This window comes from Calonectris borealis, chromosome 1 (assembly GCF_964195595.1).
Source record: "Calonectris borealis chromosome 1, bCalBor7.hap1.2, whole genome shotgun sequence".
NCBI classification, from domain to species: domain Eukaryota; kingdom Metazoa; phylum Chordata; class Aves; order Procellariiformes; family Procellariidae; genus Calonectris; species Calonectris borealis.
This window is the reverse complement of record NC_134312.1, coordinates 212572800-212593243: the sequence shown is the minus strand read 5'-3', so window position 1 is coordinate 212593243 and position 20444 is coordinate 212572800. Positions and strand designations below refer to the sequence as shown.

The 20444-nt window shown below is 43.1% G+C and overlaps 1 protein-coding gene across 4 annotated transcripts in view; it reads right to left on the bottom strand.

The window, feature by feature from the left end:
• ANKRD42 (ankyrin repeat domain 42) overlaps positions 1-20444 on the bottom strand; it is a 23266-nt gene extending 2822 nt beyond the window's left edge. The window contains exons 1-14 of one of the 4 annotated variants that reach the window (XM_075140216.1): positions 20274-20377; positions 19402-19521; positions 18435-18593; positions 17209-17372; positions 15521-15628; positions 15087-15206; positions 14316-14451; positions 10652-10852; positions 9521-9646; positions 7888-7993; positions 7087-7262; positions 6550-6676; positions 3663-3807; positions 637-766 (exon numbers count right to left, since the gene is read on the bottom strand). In XM_075140216.1, the coding sequence (XP_074996317.1) occupies positions 674-766; positions 3663-3807; positions 6550-6676; positions 7087-7262; positions 7888-7993; positions 9521-9646; positions 10652-10852; positions 14316-14451; positions 15087-15206; positions 15521-15628; positions 17209-17372; positions 18435-18453 (1521 nt within the window). In that variant the 5' untranslated portion in view covers positions 18454-18593; positions 19402-19521; positions 20274-20377 and the 3' untranslated portion in view covers positions 637-673. Of the gene's footprint in view, positions 1-243; positions 767-3662; positions 3808-6549; positions 6677-7086; positions 7263-7887; positions 7994-9520; positions 9647-10651; positions 10853-14315; positions 14452-15086; positions 15207-15520; positions 15629-17208; positions 17398-18434; positions 18594-19401; positions 19522-20273 lie in introns of those variants that run through there. The other 3 variants (XM_075140215.1, XM_075140217.1, XM_075140213.1) reach the window with 3 other exon arrangements.

Sequence of the window (20444 nt, the reverse complement as noted above, 5' to 3'; positions counted from 1 at the left end):
TTATGGTGTTACTCAGCGTGCCTCTCCCTCAGTCTGTGCACACAAAAACAAACTGATTTTTTTTCAGTACTTTTGAAATTCTTGGAGATTAAGTTTCTTTTGGTAACTAAGGAGAGGGCAGATCAGGATTCAAACACTAGAAAATTAACCTTACAATGCAAGGATTTCTTACGGAAATCAAAACTCTTAAAATATGCATGATGAGGATTCCAAAGGGAAAAGAATTTCACCATAGCACACAGATGAGAGAAAAATCTTTTTATGTGAAGTCATGAAATGTTTTTTAGGCATGGAGGGGAGGTCAGGATTGCCGTCTCTTCTTCCTCCTAAGGCAGTAGTACAAACTAGGCTAGTAGGTGGGGATACTTTTCTCAGTCCTAGGAGGGCCTATGACATTGCTGCAGTTAACTCCTGAAATGTCACCTTACAATATGCAAAGCTGTTGCTAAACTACTACCTGGACAGGAAAAGAATTCTTTCTGCTTTTTATTTTTAACAAAAAATGATGCTGCTGTGATTTTAAAATATTTTCTATCCCAGAGAACTAAAAAAATACGAAATGCAGAGAACCCACAACTCATCTGTGGAGCTGGGCTATGCAAACACTTTGCATTGTCTAAAATATTGCCATTCTACCTCCTCAGTCTGCCTGCCCTCATCGGAGGTTCATTCCTCAGCGCAGTCTCACAAACACTCCTCCAGGGCTGCAGGCTGGTTTCTTTACTTTCTTTTTCTCTTTGGAAGACTTGGAGATGGTCTCAGCTTCCTGAAACAAAGGACATTGCAGCCATTAAATAGCAATCACTTAAATCTGCTACCTCATAAGACAGGATTTAAAAATCTACGGCTTTGGGTAACCACAGAATATTGTGTTCAAACTGAAGCTGAGGGCAGGGCGTAGTCCCAGGGCATGGGATGACAGTCACAGCAGGGTGAGATTTGAAGGCCCCTTGGTTGTAACTGTCACTCAGAGCAGAAGTTTTTGAAAACAAACCTGCCTCAATAGACGTCTCCAGTGCCAGCTAGTTAACCTAATGCCCAACTGGACTTTTTCAGACTGCTGCTGGTAAAAAATCTGACTACAGCCACTCAGAAATGGGGCACTCTATGCCGCAGTTGTCCCAGATTTTTAATCCTGCCAGGGGATTAGAATGGGTAATGTCTTGAAGTGAGCTGTGGAAGCAGAAAGTGGCTTTTCTTTCAAAGGCACCTGGTGGGCCTGAGGGTCTCAGCAGCATGGAGAAGATCAGTCCCAAAGAGACAGTGGGAAGCAAAGAGCTGTAGGAGCATCACAGTGTGTATATGGTGGCAGGGAAAGCTGGCACAGGGTAAAGGAAAGGGAAAAAAGTCATAGGAAGGCAGGAAAGGTTCAGAAACAATCCTGCAAGGGAGGGCAGGAGGAAGAAAGCGGGGAAGGGGGATAGAGGGAGATGGAAAGAACTGTGCAATGTGTTTGTGCCAGACCGCATTGCGTTGCTCAGGCACACACGGGCATGTTTGAACGTAAACTGTGAAGCCAGCACCCTGCACAAGTGTGTGACACAGGCACCATAGCGACCTGAAGGCCTTGCTGCCTTGAGTTGCAGCAACTGAATGCCATCTGGCCACACTGCGTTGAGTTGCAGCAACTGAATGCCATCTGGCCACGCTGCGTTGAGTTGCAGCAACTGAATGCCATCTGGCCACGCTGCGTTGAGTTGCAGCAACTGAATGCCATCTGGCCACGCTGCACAGGCAGCCATGCTGTGTTAGCCTGGGATCAGACGATGGCAACAGAAGGACTACAATTCTTGGGATGGAAATTCCTCTGTCCTTCTCTGAGGATGTGCAGCACAGCGCAGTCCACAGCTCCTGCTGCCAGCTGCCTAGGGGTGGCATCGCCTCTGCTCTCAAGGGGCCTGAAATGCCCTAGATGTTTCAATGGCCAAATCCATGTACAGCTTAAATGGTAACAGAATTGAGCTCTGAATGCTTGTTTCCTGCTCAGAGCATCCATCAAGCATTCTTACCCACCACACTCAGAAAAGGACCATTATCTAGTAGGCATACTCCAAGCACCTGGGCCTCGTTCAAACCTGGCAGAAGAAGGCGGTAATGTTACTCCTTTTATCCAGCAACCCAATTTGGCCGCCAAGAAATATTTAAATGTTTCATGTGAAGCACAGGCCAGCTCCCCCTTCCTGCATGATTGCCCTAATAATTGGTTTATAGAGGTGTTTTCTCTCATTCACTCCCTCTGGACCAACGTATATTGAATTACAGTGGTCACACTGCACAGCTGCAAGCAGGGGAATGAATATGGCTCCATCTCAGAAGAGCAGACATCGTGCTGGTTAGAGCATCCCCCTGGGATGGGTCTTCTGGGCTTCTTTAGGCAGAGGAAGGAGCTAAATGTGTCACCCACATTGTCAGTGACTAGAGTCCTCGCCTGGTTACAGCAGGGCCCTACAAACAGTTACATGGTCAAGGCAGTGCGATGGTTGAGGAAGTCAAGCGAAGCCCCAGGAACAGCAATGAACAGCCCAGGCTGGCAGGGCCATGCGCCTTTTCCACGGGCTGCACCCTTGAAGAACCAGCAATGTTACTGCACACCAGTTCCCACAACCCATAGCAGGAGGAATTTAGATGCCTCACCCAAGGCTGACGATTGACTGGCTGGCAAAGATCTGAAAAACGGGGTCTTGACTGTCACATCAGTTTGTGGGAGTTACATAGCAGGGAAAGGTCTGAAATGCCAGCTCTCTTGTCCCCAAAGTTAGTATGTGAACTTCTGATCTATCCTCAAAATTTGATTTTAAAAAAAGCTACATTCTTTCTGTCTTTGCCCGCTAAGCCAATCGATAGTTCATATCTGCATCTTCTTTGCTATCCTTATAGGTAATCTATCATAAGTATATTTATATTGTTATATTGTTGATAAGTTTGCTTCGCTAATGCTAAGTTTGTAGTAACCTGTAATAGTATACACCTACTTGGTTACTGCTATACTATGGATTGTTGCTTTACTGTTGATTGCTACCATCCTGTTTATTGATTGCTAATAGTATTTTGTAATAGCTTGATACATATATTTATATTCGCTTTATTAATCATAGGTATACTTGCTAGTGGTGATTTTGTGGTAGTATACTTCCTGGTGGTGATTTTTGCGGTATTTGTGGTAAGCTGTAATAAAATAGAGAAATTTAGAGGATAAAAGCCTCTGTGTTCTTGTGTATTACAGAATCCTACAACCCCACGGTTGTGATCTCTACACACTCGCAGGCGAGGTAACCCTTTAGTGGTGACACCACCTCTCCTGAAGCACCAGTCCAGTCTCAGATACCAGCTACCAGCCAAGATGAACTGTCAGTCCCTGCATGTGCAGCATGAAAGTACTTGGAGATCAGTCCACTCCCTTTTGTTAATATGAAGATGAAGAATATTGGTGCTTCTCTGCTGTGGTACAAAGAGAAACTGATATCCTTTCACAGCAGAGACACTGTCAGGACGCGACAAAGGCTACTGCTTACTTCAGTGTCCCAAGCTAAAAGCTGCTAGCACATTTACTCCAGCATTTCCTAGCACCATGCCTGGGAATTTTAGTGAGAACAAGCATGCACAAGCAACGGGCAGTAGCCTCTGTCCCACGCACTGGGGGAGTTCACGCGGCACTCACTCACCAGGGGGAGAGCAGGGGGGACACGGGTTTTCTCCAGGCTCTCTCTAAGGTGGCTTATCTGAGCACGGTAGTCATCCAGCTGGCTCTCCAGCTTCTCCCGTCTGACTCGCTCGTATTCTAGCTGGGCCTCCAGCTCCCTCACAGCCCTGCCAAAACCGAAGGAGACAAGCAGAGCATTAAGTGCATCCAAACCTGCCCTGGCTGCTCCATGTCGTCCTGTGCCTTTGCTAAGGAACAGGTTAGTCACAGCAGAAAGCAGTGCAGTACTCCTCACACCAACTGTGCTGGTGTGAGCTACAGTGTGCTCCTGGCTCAAGACTCTCCGTAACAGCTCTAAACAGCTGTTTTTCCTTCTTCAGCTGTCAGCTGTGCAATCTGACCACGAGATGGAGACGTCTTCCCACACATGGAGCCAGACGCTGGGGCCTTGGGTAGGCCGTAACCCAGGTCCGTCTCCAGCTGCGGAAGAGGAAGAAGTGCCCAAGGAGCAAAAAGGTTAGTATGAAATAGAGAAAAAGCATAAAACTGGCATTCTGGAGGGGTCAGGGGCAGCTTTTTCGTTTATGTCTGGTGCCTCTACATCCTTCCTATTGATTGGCTTAGCCACAGATGAGGAATACTCAAATGACAGCCTGTATGACACTTACTAAAGGGAAACAGAAGCACTGGCTGATACAGAGTTGCACAAGATCTCATCGGTCACACCCCAATGGCTCCTAAATTAATTGAGATTCCTGGAACTGGTTAGCTGAGACATATTTCACATATACTCTTATTGTAACAGCAATTGACCTCAGCAACCGGGCCATCTGGAGTTGAGCTGGCTCTCCTCTGCATCAGGATGAATTAGCACAGCTACAAAGATGGAAGATTGGTAAAAGGAACAGGGAGACATCTGCGCTGTGGATTCAAACAGCACGGCAGGAAAGCTCTCAGCAAGAGCTACTGCATTTCCCGGACTGAAGTATTCCTGACCCGCGCAGCCGAAGCTACCAGGCTGTATCAGCCTTACTGACAGTGTAAGAATGGCCTGTGCTTATGCTGGGAAATCAGTGCTCGGGGGGGACAGGCTGACTTCTTGCACGCTTCAGGTTAACGAGACACAGCTCTAAAACTGTGTGGCACACACACAGTGGCAATTTTTGCCATGCAATGCAGCCCGGTCAAAGGACGGTGCAGTGGTTCATAACAGGCCTCTTACAGCCAGAAAACATGGACTAAAGCAGGAATCTTCAAAATCTCCTACAGTAGCCTTCCCAAGTGGCAACTCCTGCTTTTCATCTAGCAAGATGGTGTTGTCATTAAACATTTTAAAATAATGAGGTTTTCTAGCATATGATACAAGCATCTTGGAGTTTGTCCACAGGTAGGTACCCTAAGAAGGTAGGTAGGTACGCTGAGAAGCGGTATTTCCATTTCAAAAGGCCAGTGTGGAGCTAGGGATGCTCTCTGGCCTCCACGGATGAGAGAGACACTTCAGAGATCCTCACAATTTTTCTGGTTTAGCCACACATGCCACAGAAAGCAAAATCCCTTAAAGAGCCTTGTCAGAGCCCTCTAATAGACACTGCTAGCTTTTGAGTAGCTGCTCTATCCAAAATGAACTCTAATTTCTGCCATTAGTCAACAGTGACTTTTCCATCATTGCAAACAGATTGCTTTGACCTTCCAACATAGGCATCAACATCTGAGCTGGTCAACCTCCTCCTATAAAGCCAGGGGAGACGCTGGCTCGAAGTGATGAATCTCATCCTGAAGTACATGTCTAATTATGCCCTAAAAGTGCCTACATCTCTCCAAGAAGTCTAAAAAGGAGCTTAAGGTAACTAACTCGGATGCAGATATCTACATTGCAAACATACCAAGTTAAGGAAGATGGACTTTCAGCCTGGGCTGAGGCAAAGGGTGACCTGGAAGCAAAAGAAGTCCTGACCTCAGTTTCTTGGCTCAGATATGGCTGTGAATCGAACTTCTTCATTCCAGTCTGTGACACCTATTACCTGCTCCAGATCCACACAGACTGGTAAGTCTGCTGTCTTCTTGATGGCATACAAGCCCTCTGGATACAGTCTCCTCTCAGTGACCAAATAAAGATAGTGGTTTGGGGTGGCCCAAACACATAATGGACATGGTTATCTAAAGAGACTGAGAACAGTGGGTACCCAAATCTTCGACAGGTAGAGGTGAAGACAGGGCTGTCTTTTGGATGCTGCATTATCATTTAAGCTCTAGATCTCTGATAGACAGAAGGACTTTTCTTTGAAACTTAGACAGTCTGCCTATCAAATCACCTGACCAATCTAACACAACCCTTTCATTTAATGGAGACTCTGAGAATTAGACAGACATTATGAAAAGTGTTTCAAGTGCAAGGGCAGGTTTGCTGAGATTTCTTTTTTCTGTGGTCTGGATATGAGTTAATGCTTTCTTGACCATAGAAATATATTGCCCTTGACACAGAAACGTAGCAGGTCATTGAATAATTTCTGCTGTACATGCACTTCCATCTAAGCCATGCTAAGACTAATGCCTTTTTTCAGATTTATTAACTGCATACACGTATTTGGCATCCTCAGTGCAAACCAAACAGCCAGAACTTATCAATCAGACCTACTGCACATACGCTGCAGGAAAACCTGAAGGCCGAACAGATAATCTTGCACAAGAAGTGTAGACCCATCAAACACTTGTGCTGTGGGGCTGATCCTGGTGGTAGAAGTCTAGAAATGGTCAGACAAATTGCTGAAGTCCGTTTCTTTTTGACCTGGCTGAAGTTGGTAAGTGGAAAGGACAGAATGGCCAAAACAACTTGAGTGTAAATTAGACTTAAAGAAGGCTTTAAAATGGGCCTCACAGAGTTAAACATTAGCAGGACAAGTTAACCTTACTTCTCAGCTTTCCTTTCTTCTTTTTTCATCTTCTTCTCCTCTTCAGTTATTCCTCCCAGCTGTCTGTAGTTGCTGTAGGCAATTTCTAGAAGTTGCTGAAGTTCTTGAATCTTGCGATAGGCCCTTACTGTAAGACAGAGTTCTCCAGATAGGTAAAATGCATGGAGAAGACAGTCATGCTGGATTCCAACAGTCTGGAAAATAGTCTCACAAACACAGAGCAGAAATCACACTGCTCAGCAAATACTGAGCTACACCTGACACCCACACAGCAGACATATCTCAAAAACAAGTAGCAATCCAATATGGTTTCACCAACACGGATTAAAACAGCCTAACAACTATGTTCTGATTGCCCTCTGCTATGCTTTCTAATTTTCCACAATTTGTCTGGATGCTCAGTGGTACAGATATCCTGTCAACAATCTCATCTTACAACAAAAAAGTCACAGCAGTTGGCAGAAACTGTGCAACTAGGACTATAATGTCTTGAGACCAACTTTTTCAAATAAGGAGTGATGAAAAGACAGTGCTTACTGCGTGCGTTCCTTTTCTCTGCTTTATCCAGGGTTAAATCTTCTTTGCTATCTGTACTCCCTTCCACACCATGTCTTTCAAAAAACTTTATGTTGTTTGCATCTAGTTCTTCGTCACTGGAGTTACTGTCTCCAGTTCTTTGTGTCAAAAGTTCCACAGCTGCCAGTTGGGCAAATCTGCACAGAGAACAGTTAACCTACACTGAAATATCCCCATCATTAGGAAAAATGCAGCCATGCTCCCTGCATGTGATAGAAACTCTCTGAAACTCTTCATGTTCCCATTTATCAGAGGGGGTTTCAGGATTAAAGGCAGCACTGGTACACAAACTATGAGCAGCTAATCTGCTTTTTGTAGTATTCTGATGGCATAAGTTCTGCCTCAATGAAATCTTACGACAATGACTCCCACATCAGAGGTATCTTTTCCTTTGCAGATTTTCTTAATTGAATCTCATCTGAAACTGTATTATTTTTATTAATGCAAAAATCAACTGGTCTTCACTAGTTCTCATTTACTTTGTACAGCTGGAGCATACTGGCTCACAACTTTCTTTTTGCAGATCAGCTAATTTTCATCTTTTATGTCTGACCTTGCCAAAAAAAAATTAAATTAAGTGAAAACTAAAACCTTTTATAGCTACAATACAGCTTTGCTTATCACTCAGAGCTGGAATTCATGGGCCTGATCTGTTCTTGCTTCATCACTAAAAATCAGGATTAATTCCAACAAAGCTGACATGATATTGATATATAAATAGTAAGTAAATAAACGACAGAGCTACAGGATATGTACTGCTACCTCTTGGCTACATCCTTTGGAGTCTCTCCAGCATCATTTCTAATGTCACAGTCAGCTCCCATTTCAATCAACCACTGTAAACAATGGATATGCCCCTGTCCAGCAGCTAAGGGAAGGAAGGTGCACAGAAATCAGTTATATACAACTGAAGTGTTTCAAACCTAAAATGTCCCCCTCTTGTCATTATTTGACAAGCCAGAGGTTGGGTTCACTAACACATCACAGGGGAGATACTATTTAAATAGAAGCCTATATTTCAAGATGCTCAAGTCACATGGGTACACACAGTTTTGGGGAAGATCACGCAATGTGGTTTTGTGCCTCTTTCCAGTTCCAGAAATTTACTGGCAACTCTTCCTGGACACGAGTTAAACTAAACTTGCCCAGTCTCATGCACTGAGCATGAGACACACAAGTAATGCTGCCTCACACTCTCTTGCATATGTCATAGATTTGCAGCAAAGCAGTGTCACCTCTCTCCAACTCTGGGCTCCCATACATCAGACACAGCTGCTTGCCCCAGTCTGTGATGTGTGGTGCTGTCTCATGGAGAAGGAGAGAAGCCAGGGCGTTGTGCTGGAGCTATAGGTACATCATTTCTTGGGCCAGACACTCAAGGCAACACTTCTCAGCTGCAGCCTAACACAACAGCTTTGCCTAGTCATATGATCTGGCACGGCTACCGCTCATACCACGTGGTGCCAGGAATGATGTCTCACGTATGGAAGATGGTATTTGGCATGTCTAGCTGAAACCTGTAAGCTGTTTTTCTCAAGGAAGAATAAATCCACTTCTTGACAGCACCCCCTTTGGGTGTTTGCCATATTTGTTTTCTTACTGAGACAAGGAAATGAAATTGCAATCAGACATAGTATTTCCCCATAACACCACCAACATAAAGATTGGGGATGAAACAATTGTAGGTTAGCACCATTCCAAGAAAAGAGGGTGGGAAAGAATGTAGAAAACACTTTTAAGATCAATACATATCAATTTTCATAATGAGAATTTTAATTATGTTTTTTAAAATACTACCGTTTATATCTATTCAAAAAGAAATGTGGGAAATAGTGTTAAAAGCATATTACAAGAATACCTCCCTCTTTCTTTCCTCTCCTATTCTTTCAGACCCTCAAACACAAAAGGACCATTTTTCTGTAATGCTAGCACTCCACTACATATCAAGGTGTTAAATACCAGAAGTTTACCTTCCTTCACAGTGTGCTACCAAATGCCTTTGTTGTGGTTTTTACAACACATCTCCACAGTACTGATATATTCAGTAAATAAAAGCCCAGACCACAATACAGATGATTCTTATACCGAACTAGCCAGTGTTTCCAAAAGTCACATCTTGCCTGATAAAAAAAACTATTTAATTTTCAGTTTAAATGTTTTTTTCTCTTTAATACAACCGCTCTTTCTTGACTTCAGCTTGGTTATTTTGTTTTTAAAGTGACACCTACGCACACATACATCACAAGGTATGTTTTTCAGGGTTGCCCTTTCGAGCCCTCAGGAAATGAGATGCTGTTTTTCATGAAGTTTATCTGATGAGCAGCCACTTGAAAAACTAAGTAAACAAGTCAGCAACAAACAATAACAAGCTGAAACACAGATCATAATTACTGACCTTTGTGCATGAGAGTGGATCCCTTATCATCCCGCTCATTAATATTGATTACTCCACTTCTCACTAATCTTCTGAGCACAAACAAGTCCCCTTTGAAAGCAGCGCCATGGGCTGGGAAAGCTAAAACTGAAAATGAAATGCACATGTTTCCAAACAGATGCCAGTAAATCCACTAAACATGCTCATATTTGTCTCTCACTGCTTGCCTCTCTCACAGCAACTTATGCATGGGCACTTCATAGCTGTAGTTAGCCAGGTTAATGCACCCTTAATCAGTTAAAATGCAGCTGCATAACTAGCACTGTTCATCATAGACTTGCTTAAACATGTCTTGGTTATGGCTACAGGCATCTTATACAGTTAAGAGATTAATTTAATAAACCTCAAACAACAAGTATACCTTTGTTTTATGGTTGATGTTGTATTACTGGTGGTAACTGGAGTCATTTGCCTATTTTGAATTTCATAGTCTAACCAAATATATAAACTATTTTACTTCTTGCTTAAAAACTACCCATACAATTTGATTTTTCTAGTTATTTTTTATAGACAGGGAGTACTGACATATATACATCTATGCAAAATGACAAAAGACTAGCAGATAAGGACAGTAAGTGCCTGGAAAAAGTAGAGAGGTGAAGGTGCAGTTCTCATATCCTTGCTCTGCTGAAGGTTCTCCTTACAGACCTTGCCACACTTGCATCCTTTGGCTGTTCTGACTACAGTAGTATTGCAGGTTAGCAAGTAACCTTAACTTCAGTGGGATATTTCCAGGCTAAGTTGCTATTCAATGCAAGTAAAGGATTCTGAGCAGGCAAATCTGAAAACTCATGAAAATTATACAGCTCGGCTGGATGTCTACTGGAGTCCAAGAACATGGATAACTTGGTATTCATAGCGCAACATAGTGTGACATGTTTTATTTCAATAATGGGTAAACCTAAGACATTTATAAAATCACATTGGGTATCCCAGTCTTAGCTATCAGTAAGTGTAGTAAGTATTGAAAGGAACAGCTCTTCCTTATATTGGTAACTTAAATGTTATACTTCTGCTCATACAAGGTTTCAGAATCAGGCATTTCTATAGAATTACAATGCCTATTTTAACAGTATCTTGATCCATACTCACCTTCCTGTGTCTCTGGATGCTCCTCCTCTATTTCCACACTGTCAATATATTGCAGAATATTATCTTTATAGAACCGTTCAGCCAAGTCCCTTGGAGTCTCTCCTTGGTCATTCCTGGCTTTCAGTGTGTGCGTGACACTGGCCATTTTACTGACGAGGAACTTAAAGCAATGCAAGTGTCCTTCCATTGCTGCCAGATGAGCTATAGAACAAGGTGAAACAAAGTATGTTGGAGCAGGGCACTGCTGCAGTGTTCTCACCACTAGTTAGATCTAGCTCATCTACCAGCACTTGAGCTGTCCAACATGGCACAACAAGTGGGAGCAGCCTCAGTTGGATAGGGGATGCTCAGCTCCTATCCAGGACAGAGTTCAGCTCTATGCAAAGGAGGTAAAAGAGTCAAGGATAGGATCTGCAAAGAAGATTCCCTGGCAGAGCTGATTGCAGGAGACAACACAACACTGCCAAGAGACCTTTGAGCACTAACTACGAGAGTGTGCCACTGGGGTCTCCTCTTCTCCATGAATACAAATCTCACTCCTCGGCAGCTGTCTGACTTCACTGTCCTAGGAATACTCATAACAGAGGGCCAGCAAGGGATGCCCTGATTAGGAACTGAGGCTATTTCTGCTTTAGTCCCACCTCTACTGTGTCACCACAAACAAGTTTTGTCACACCTCTGCATCTTACCCCACCGATAAAATGAGAACAGTGACATTCACTTTACTGGGTAAAGTATTTGAAGGTACATCCCATGACAGAGGCTTCTATTCACAGTGCTTCTGTCGTACATTTCTTTCCTTCAACTGTTGTAGACAGTTGCTACGTGCAGGAGCTGCTCCACCTCACCACGGCAGTGACTGCTTCCCTGTGAGGGTCAAGCGTTTCCTCTCCTGCCCTTTAGGCTATGCTGAGGTTTAGTTACTTAATACTACTAGAGCGCTGGGCCTATAACAAAGTAAGAGGTACAAAACACATGCTCATTATTTTTAAATGATTAGTATTCTCTAGTCCCGCTAATGGGAAGAAGTTGCCAAATAAATGCTTATTACGTGTTACCACTCCATGAAAATGCTCTGTAAAAGTTGGCTGATGCTCTACAGGAAAAAGGATTAGTTTGTCTCCAGGTAAGAATCTCATTATCTTCACAATTAATAAACAATGTACCCAGGACCAAAAAAACCATGTCACTTAATTTTTGGCACATGCAAGTTCTCTATTGCAAACTATCCACAGCTTTCCAGAGCATAATTGCTCTAAAAGGTGAAGGATATTGGTTTTACGGCAAGATGACAATACTTAGGTACAGATGATTGCTAAAATTTAACGTGATAAAATCTGAGCTTCACTGAAATCAGGGCAGTTTTTCCCATTGTTCGAATTTTATTCAGCGAGTTAAGTTACTCTGGGAGAAGTGAAAAGAAGAGGTACCTTCTTAAAAGTCAGTATTGACTACTAGTCAACTGGTGAAAAACTGACTCAACCCTTATGAATCCACTTTCAGATACCTAAAATCTCAGGGATAAAACTTCACCTTTTGGGATGAAACTTTTTTTTTTAATCAGATGTCAGTCCTGTGCAGAAAGCGGTCAGAAAAGCTCAACGTTTTCTGCAAAGATGGCAAGGGGAAAATAGATTAAAGAGTGGTATTGTGCCCATGTCTTTCTGCACAGTTTCAGTGGGGTGCTATGGAAGATACATAAAGGAAGTTTTCATAGGTGGCTTTTAACCTGTGTGTTTCTTAGTAGCTAGTGCCCAACATATAACTGTGCCGTATGAGCCTCAGCCATGCTGAGCACTTGCAGCTGAGACTAAAGCCAGAGAGTACTGTGATGTTAACACAAAACATGCAGCTTAACGCTGAGAACTTTGAAAAACCTTGTCTCAGGCATCACAAATAGGCAGTGGGTAGCTGGTGTTGGTATCTCAACTTCTCTGTGTTTCATCTCGCCTTTTATAAAATCAGGCTAACAGTATTCGCTCTTCTCAAAGTGGTGAGTGAAAAAACAGTGTCTGTGAAAAATTCAGATGTTGCACTATGATTAGATTAATATTATATTTAGAACAGGTTTAACTAGTGAGCAATAAATGACACATGGATATGGAGAAAAACCAAATACAGAGAGAAAACAAAATGTTGAATTAAGGAGCACAGCCCATTCTGTACATTGAATGAGCCACAGTTCTTCCCCAAAATTAGCATGCTATAGGTAATTAAAGCCTCTACTATAACACACACACGCAAAAGGTGCAGCCAAGTTTTAGGTGTATGGCATCGCAACCTCAGTAAATGTCCTTCAGTATACTGTTAGGAAAAATTATAGCACTGTCCAGCTAATCTTGAAGCTGAAGCATGCAAAGATGATTTAAGTTCACTTCACTGTTTCAGAAGCTGAGGAAAAGCTGGTCTGTACATCACACCACTTTATTAATCTTTTACTAGCAATGTTCCAAAGCATTTTCCTTCCTCTGATCAAATGAAACAGAACAAAGGCTGGAGGATCAAGCTTCTGTAGATGTCAAAATAACAACAAAAACAATTTTCTACTAATCAGTATATACAGAGCATTTAAGTAGAACCGTGCTGGCATTTGCCACCTCTTTATAAAAGTCTGTTACCAGGGAAGTGTTCCCAAATGCAAATAAAGCTACCTTCTATGCTGCCACCAGGGTGCCTAACGCCATGACCCCTTACTGCTAATACACCAGATGTCCTGCTGGGATGCAAGAGCCTCACATCCTTTAACAAGACCCAGGTTTGCAAAACAGAACATAGATATCAGTTTACTAGGTAAGCGGTGCTTAACAGAAGGTAAAAGATTTTAAGAAGGGATTTAAAAAGATAACTCTAAACAAGCTCTAAAGAAAAAAAAATGCTATTTGGAACAAATAATGTGACAAACCATAAGAAGGAAAATGCTAAAAGGGAAAGGATGCAATGAGAACACAGGGTATGAACAATACAATTCACCTTACAGAGGATATTGAGGCAGTGGCACAGTAGGCAGAGGACACTGGAAAAACTATGAAGAGAAAGGAATAAACACTGCCCATTTTTTGACCTAAAGCAACTACGCTTATGATTATGAAAGGAGTACAGATTACAGATAATATACAATACCGGTATTCCAAAAATCAAGATGAAGAAATTCCAGGTAAATGAGAACAAGGGTTCTACCAAATCAGTTAAGAAACAGTGGGATACAAAAACCTGCATACGAATGTGCCAGAATCTGATCACACTGGCACAGCCATTAAAGCCTGGCACAAATTCGAAAAGGAGTATATAGCAGCTGAAACCACCTCCTGCTCCACCTCCCCTCCCGTGATCTCCATTGGCACACGCGCTCCATCACATGCACATGAGATGCTGCCCACCTACACAGCGCCCTCAGCCAGGCTCAGCCTGCTCCCTGTTCCAGCACCCGTGAGCTCTGATCCTTGCAGCAGCAGCAGGAGGTGAATAGGATACTGTCACCGACAGATAAATACGTTGGATTTTATGAATTCTGCCATCATTATAAAAATGGAATTACTATGTTGATTGCATGGAATCAAATAGCAAATGCTGCTGGTGTGCCTTACTTACAATTTGCTACAATTATCATATCACACAACAACTGTAAACCGAAGGTTAAAAAAACGTATGATTTATCCTGATATACCTGGAAGGTGTCCGTTGTTATCCACATCATCGATACACGCTCCCCATCTAACAAGAAGCTGCAAACATCCCAAGCGACCATGAAAAGCAGCATAATGAACAGGCTTCCAGTCATTCCTGTCTGAAACATTTACATTCTAAAATGAAAGCAGCAGGTTAATTCATTTATTTATGAATCTTAGAGACAAGACAAATTTTATAAATAGGAATCAGCTGTTCATTGTGTTAAATTATTGAAATCAAATCAAATAGCTTTTTTCAAAGTTCATGCCATGTATGCAGTTCCCATTCCAAGACAGGTACTTTTCACAAGTTCTTGGTTTATTTTTTATTTAAAAATTTATTTATTTATTTATTTATTTATTTATAAAAGGTGCATTTTTAGACATACGTCTATCACTGCATTGGTCATTACTCCTTAAATATGCAGCTGGATTGGTTTTTTTAGTTTATGTCTCCTTTACCGTAGAAGATTTGTACAACTGCAAAACATCACAACCACCACAGTGCCTGATCTTCATTTAAGGACATCCTCAGTGGAACGTGGTTTACTCACATTATTGATTCTCTCTAGATTTTTGGATCATTTCCCTAATGTATCTTACAATAAAAAAATGGGAATTTACCTTAAAAATAAATTCACCAACAAGAACATACCAACAGTAATTGATCTATAGTCCTAAATCTCAGCTTAATCTAGGGAGAGTTTTGTCTGGAAGAAGATATCAGACTTTGTCTCTGCGCTAGGGAACTGCGGGTAAAAGTCTCTCACCGCTCCACTTCGCAGTATGGTTTGTAAGGTGTAAGACTGCCCATGGGCTGCAGCTAAGTGGGACGGAGTGCACCCACGATCATCTTGAGCTTCTACGTTTGCTCCATTTATTAACAAAGCCTGAAAGAAATGCAAAGCAGAAGTTCAGTTCACAAGCTGAAAAAGCAAACATTGCCTAGCAGGATGACTTGAGATAATCAGCAGGACAACTCTGGGCTGACCTCAAGGCAATGACACTACACAAAATACATCTGTTTGCACAGATAGCGCAAATGAGTGCGCTGGTTTTAACAAGAGTGACTTGATTCCAGATGTAAAGACATCAGGATGAGATACTCATAGCTCCTTTGGAGCTCTCTCAGCTGACCTTCATAATGAGCTTGTCCAAACTGAAGGTCTGCCCTACTTACTTTCGCTTGAGAGTTTATACGTACCTGCATGCAAGCATCCTGGCCTCGGAGAGCCGCAAGGTGAGCTGCTGTCCAGCCTCTGACAGTCACGTGTGTTGTATCAGCTCCATGCCAGAGCAACCAGTGAAGGCACTGCTCAACCAAAACCACAGGTTTTTTATTTAACTATTCTTGTCATGTATCTGAGGCACATTTTAATTATAATTTATCAGTCGATGTTACATTTCAAAACAGTATTGGAATACTTCATTATGGAAATACGACACCCCAGATCATGCCTTAGCCAGATACTTGTGCGTTAGGAAGTTATAGGTAAGTTATACTTTCCAGGTTTCACCCAAGGGTACAAAAAGCGCAAATAACCTACTAATTCAGATCCTAGCATTGATTTTACAGTATGGCATCTTGATTTTACTCTTCCAGATTTAAAAAGCAATCTGTGAGAGTATTCACATGGCATGAGGTAAAAACATTGGAAAAAACAATGCAAAACATGCTCACTTGAATTCCAGCTAAAATTACTGGCAGGAAAAATACCATGAACCAAATTTAAGGTCTCATTTAATTTATTAGGCTCCTTAGGTGTACAATCCCATCTCTCTTCTCATCCTTCCACAGCTTAGTTTTGCTTATTCACCTTTTTCCAGCAGATATTATTGCTTGCAATGGAAAGCTTTATAGACTATCCAAAAACAGCTAGAGACTAGTTAAAACTTTTTATTATATATTATTATGATTTATTATCTTCTTTCAGGCCAGCCTACAGCTCTGGTTCCTCCACTGTTTCCACGAAGGAGCTTAGCGACAAAGAGATGACAGATAATTCAATGAAGTCTAATACATCGATTGCGAAGTAGGAGAGACAAATGAAAACTGGCAGAATTTACAGAGGCAGGAAAGGGTGGGTAAGCAATCTGGTTTTAGGGTTGACAACATGATGATCAGCATTTTCTTGACAGTTTCTGTACACTCCAGTAACAGCACTGCACTTATTATTTCTTGAGTTTAGCAAGAACTTTACATTCTTTCCTTTAGGACATGAATTTTTACATGGTTATTCATGGCCTTGTTGCTTCGTTAGATTGCTATAAAGATTGTACAAGGAGGCTGCAACAAGGTGAATGTTGTGCTGAATACAGCAGCTCTACTTCAGCAGTCCTCTTGGAAGTTCAAAACATTCATGCAAGCACCTGCTGATTTCTCCATCAATATTCAATGGTTTTATTTATTAAAATAAAATGTATTAGGACTGTTTCTATAGAGAATGAGGCATGGGACAGGACACTGGTAAACAGAATGAACACGTTTTCATGTCACTTTTCACCTGTTTCAATCACCTGCTGAACATTTTACACATCTTACAGGATTTTCTAGGTGTCCCAAGAGAAGGGAAAAACACGATAGGGACAAAAGAAGGTTATGAGTCTGGAAGGGAGACCATAGGGCACACTTTGCTCAGAGTAAGAAAATCACCAATTTTGTAAAATCTGGCAACGTTGACTATATAAACTGCCTGGAGCTTCACAAAGGCAAAATGAAAACCTAAAATCCTGTACTTCTGCTCTTGGCGATATATTTAATGAGAAAAACAGGCAGAGATTATTGATTTAGCTTGATCAAAGCTAGCAATTTTGTGTGCAGCCTCTCCCCAAAAAAGAAAACATTAACCTATAAAAACCTTGCTGTGTCTGAACACTAACATAATGTTTTACCTCCAGACTTCCAGAGTGTGCAGCACAGTGCAATGGTGTGAATTTGTGGACTAAATCCACCTCATTAATACCAGCTCCACCTTTTATCATTGACGCAAGCTGTTCCACATCACCAGCTTTCACTGCCTCATGTACACTAGTATAATTTTGCTTCTTCTTGACAGCTAGTGAGGAATAATAAAAGGGCATTAGTCAGTTCAGCAACATTTAAGAGAGAGGAAATAAGCGATGAATCAAAGAAACATCAGGGTATCGGCTTCACAGGAACCAAAATGTTCGGAGTAACCTACGAGATTGAAATTCATATCAGCAGGAATCCTAAGTCACTTCTTCTGTTTGTGAGAAACACAGCAATATGCAAAAACCTGAGGCAGCCATGCCCCCTCCAGCCCCAGAAAAGGGCCCAAAAGAGTAAGATCCAGAAGAAAGATGACAAGAAGCACAGCAAGAGCAGGAAGCGGAGCTACTCCATCTATGTATGCAAATGTTGGAGCAGGTCCACCCCACCACTGGCTCTCTTCTGAAACTGCAGGCATCACAAACTCTTTCATTAATCACATTTTCAAGTACGACACCAGGGAGGCTTCGCGCTTGGGCAAACAAACTCTCAGCCATCACTTCCCAGGTGTTTCACATGGCCATGCTCCTGCTGCTGCTGCCTAAGGACTTGGCATAGCACTGCATACCACACTGGAGGGCACCAGAGCCTTCACCAAGTGAGCATACGATGTAATTGCTCTTGACTGAGCTACACGGATCAGCTTCAGGACAAGCTGATGTCAAAATTAAAGCTGCTGTAGAAAAACGGTTCTTTATACATCGTGTTAGTAATCCTGCATTGCTCTCTTGCTAGAACTATGGCATTGCTCTGTCACAGCTCACTGTTAGCAGCCTGATATTTTGCTCCCACCAAAGTCAAAATAACTTTTTCACTGAACTCAGTGGCACAGAATCAATTCTACGTGTAGAAGCAGTGGGGTCAAAAAAAAAAAAAAATCCATCACCAGGCCACGGGATCAAATAACCTGTGTTCTCCTTCAGGCCTTTCCACCGATTAACTACGCGACTGGAAACAACGGGAGTTACATATCCAAACTCCCTTGCAACATCTTGATATCTTGCCAAAACTTGTAAATAGAAATAAGTGATGTAAGTAGATCTAATGGCTGAGGGGGCTAACTTCAGATAGACAAGCATAAGAGGAACCTAAAAAAATTAGTAATCACCTTCTAAGGTAGTCATCATTCCAGTACCAAAATGCACTAACACTGTTTCATTAGATTTCACGCTGTTAGGAGAAGTCTTCAAGAGGTGGGCTGGTGTTTTGCAAGTCAAGCAAGCATGAAAATGTAGGTCTTAAGGTATCAGCGCCTCAGCTTCTCCACCTGTGGAGAAGAAATGGTAGTAGTAGTTAAAATTGTTACACAATTTGAGATAAAAAACATTAAAGAATATAAATCAGAGGTTGCATGAAAATCTTTGTGATATGTGTAAAAAAAGCACTTAATACTATGAAAAACAGCCTTAACAGTTTACCAGTGCCTATTTTCAGGTAATCTGTAGTGTGATAGTAGTGCTCAGGCAGATTTGGGGTTGCCACACAGAGGAAAGGAGGGCTGAAACTGTTTCAATAATCCAGGCTGACAGTAACACACCCTCTGCTGTAACACACCACCTGAGCTTGTGGCTGTGTATCACTCCACCTCCACCTCCCCCAGCTCAGTGGGCTGTATCGCTGCCCTGCACGATGCGGCTTCAATTAGGAACTGGGACTCCATCCTGCAAAATACTGTATGAACAAACAGCAGCAGCATAGAAACACAGAATAATTCAGGTTGGAAGGGACCCCAGGAGGTCATCCAGTTCATGTTTCCAAAGAATATTTAAGTATGTTTTGTGGTTTGAGTTGTTTTTTTAAAGAGGCAATATCACCAGGACATAATTTTCCCACAAGGGAGCCATTTCTCATCATGCCAAGTGAGGGTTACAGACTTCAGCGCAATTATACAGACTTACATCAAAGGAAGATCTGGCCAATTACACTACTTGCCAAAGTACTAATGTGTTTAACACAGTGTTCCAGTGCAGCAAGTTCAAGGTAATCCTTTTTTTTTTTTTTAACCAGAAGAAAAGCAAACGACAAGGCCGACCAGCAGAGTGAATTTTGCCTCCCTTCTCCCTCTGGAGACCTACCAACTGTATGGAGATCGATGCCAAGTGCTGCTGCATGGCTTCTTGGCGCAGGCCACCATGAACATGCCGAAGGCACTTGCCCTGGGACTGAAGTTCAGTAAACAGCTGTTAACATGAATTCTGTAAAAAATACATTGATTTTGAAAGTGAAGGACAGGTTCCATAATTTTAACGCCATTTTTTATCACAACTGCTATCAAATGCTCATTGGATGTTCTAAGAGAAAACTCCTTCGTAGAAAGAATTAAGTAAGCATTTTGAGACGAGTACCTCCCAAATTCAATTAAAGAAATTAAGTGAAGAAGAACATGGCTCAGAATAGGGGAAAGAAACAATTTTAGGTTTTCCAGTGTTTCTGTAACACACAAAAACAATCCAATGCAGCCTGCCTTGGCAGCAGCTCCAGGGGATGAGCGGAGGCTGCCAGCCCCAGCCAAGTCAAGCTGCGGCCGAAGGCCCAGCTACCGGGCCCCCTGCGGGGTAACGCCACCAGCTGGGGAAGCGCGGGCCCGGCCGGCCAACGCTGGGGGTGACTGCCGCCGTTAGGTCGCCTCCCCCTATACGTTGAGCAATCTCGGTATTTTGTGGGGTCCCGGCGGAGCCCCATGTCACATACCGGGGATTTCGGGCACGATGAATCAGGAGAGACAGAGCCGAGGGAGCGCGGCCGCGGGAGGGCCCTGTCCCGCTCCGCGCCTTGGCGCCGCCGCCCCGCGGAGCTGTCCCCTCACGGCCCCGGCGGGAGAGGTGCCGCTCTGGGGGCGCAGCTGCCGCCCGCTGCCGCCACGGCGGTGCTCGGGGGGCAGCCGGGGCTGCCCCCAGCCCTCAGGGAAGGAAAGGGGGAAGAAGGAGCGCGGGCAAACCAGTCTCACCGGCCGGAGGGGGAGGCGGCGCGGCGGCGGCCGTTGGCATGGCGGCCCCTCACAGCAGAAGCGGCCGGGAGCCTGCCTCACTCGCCGCACCCGCCGCCGCCGCCGCCGCCGCCGCCTCCTCCTCCTCCTCGCAACAGGGGTTGCTATGGGCACAGTGTGCGCTTCCCCCGG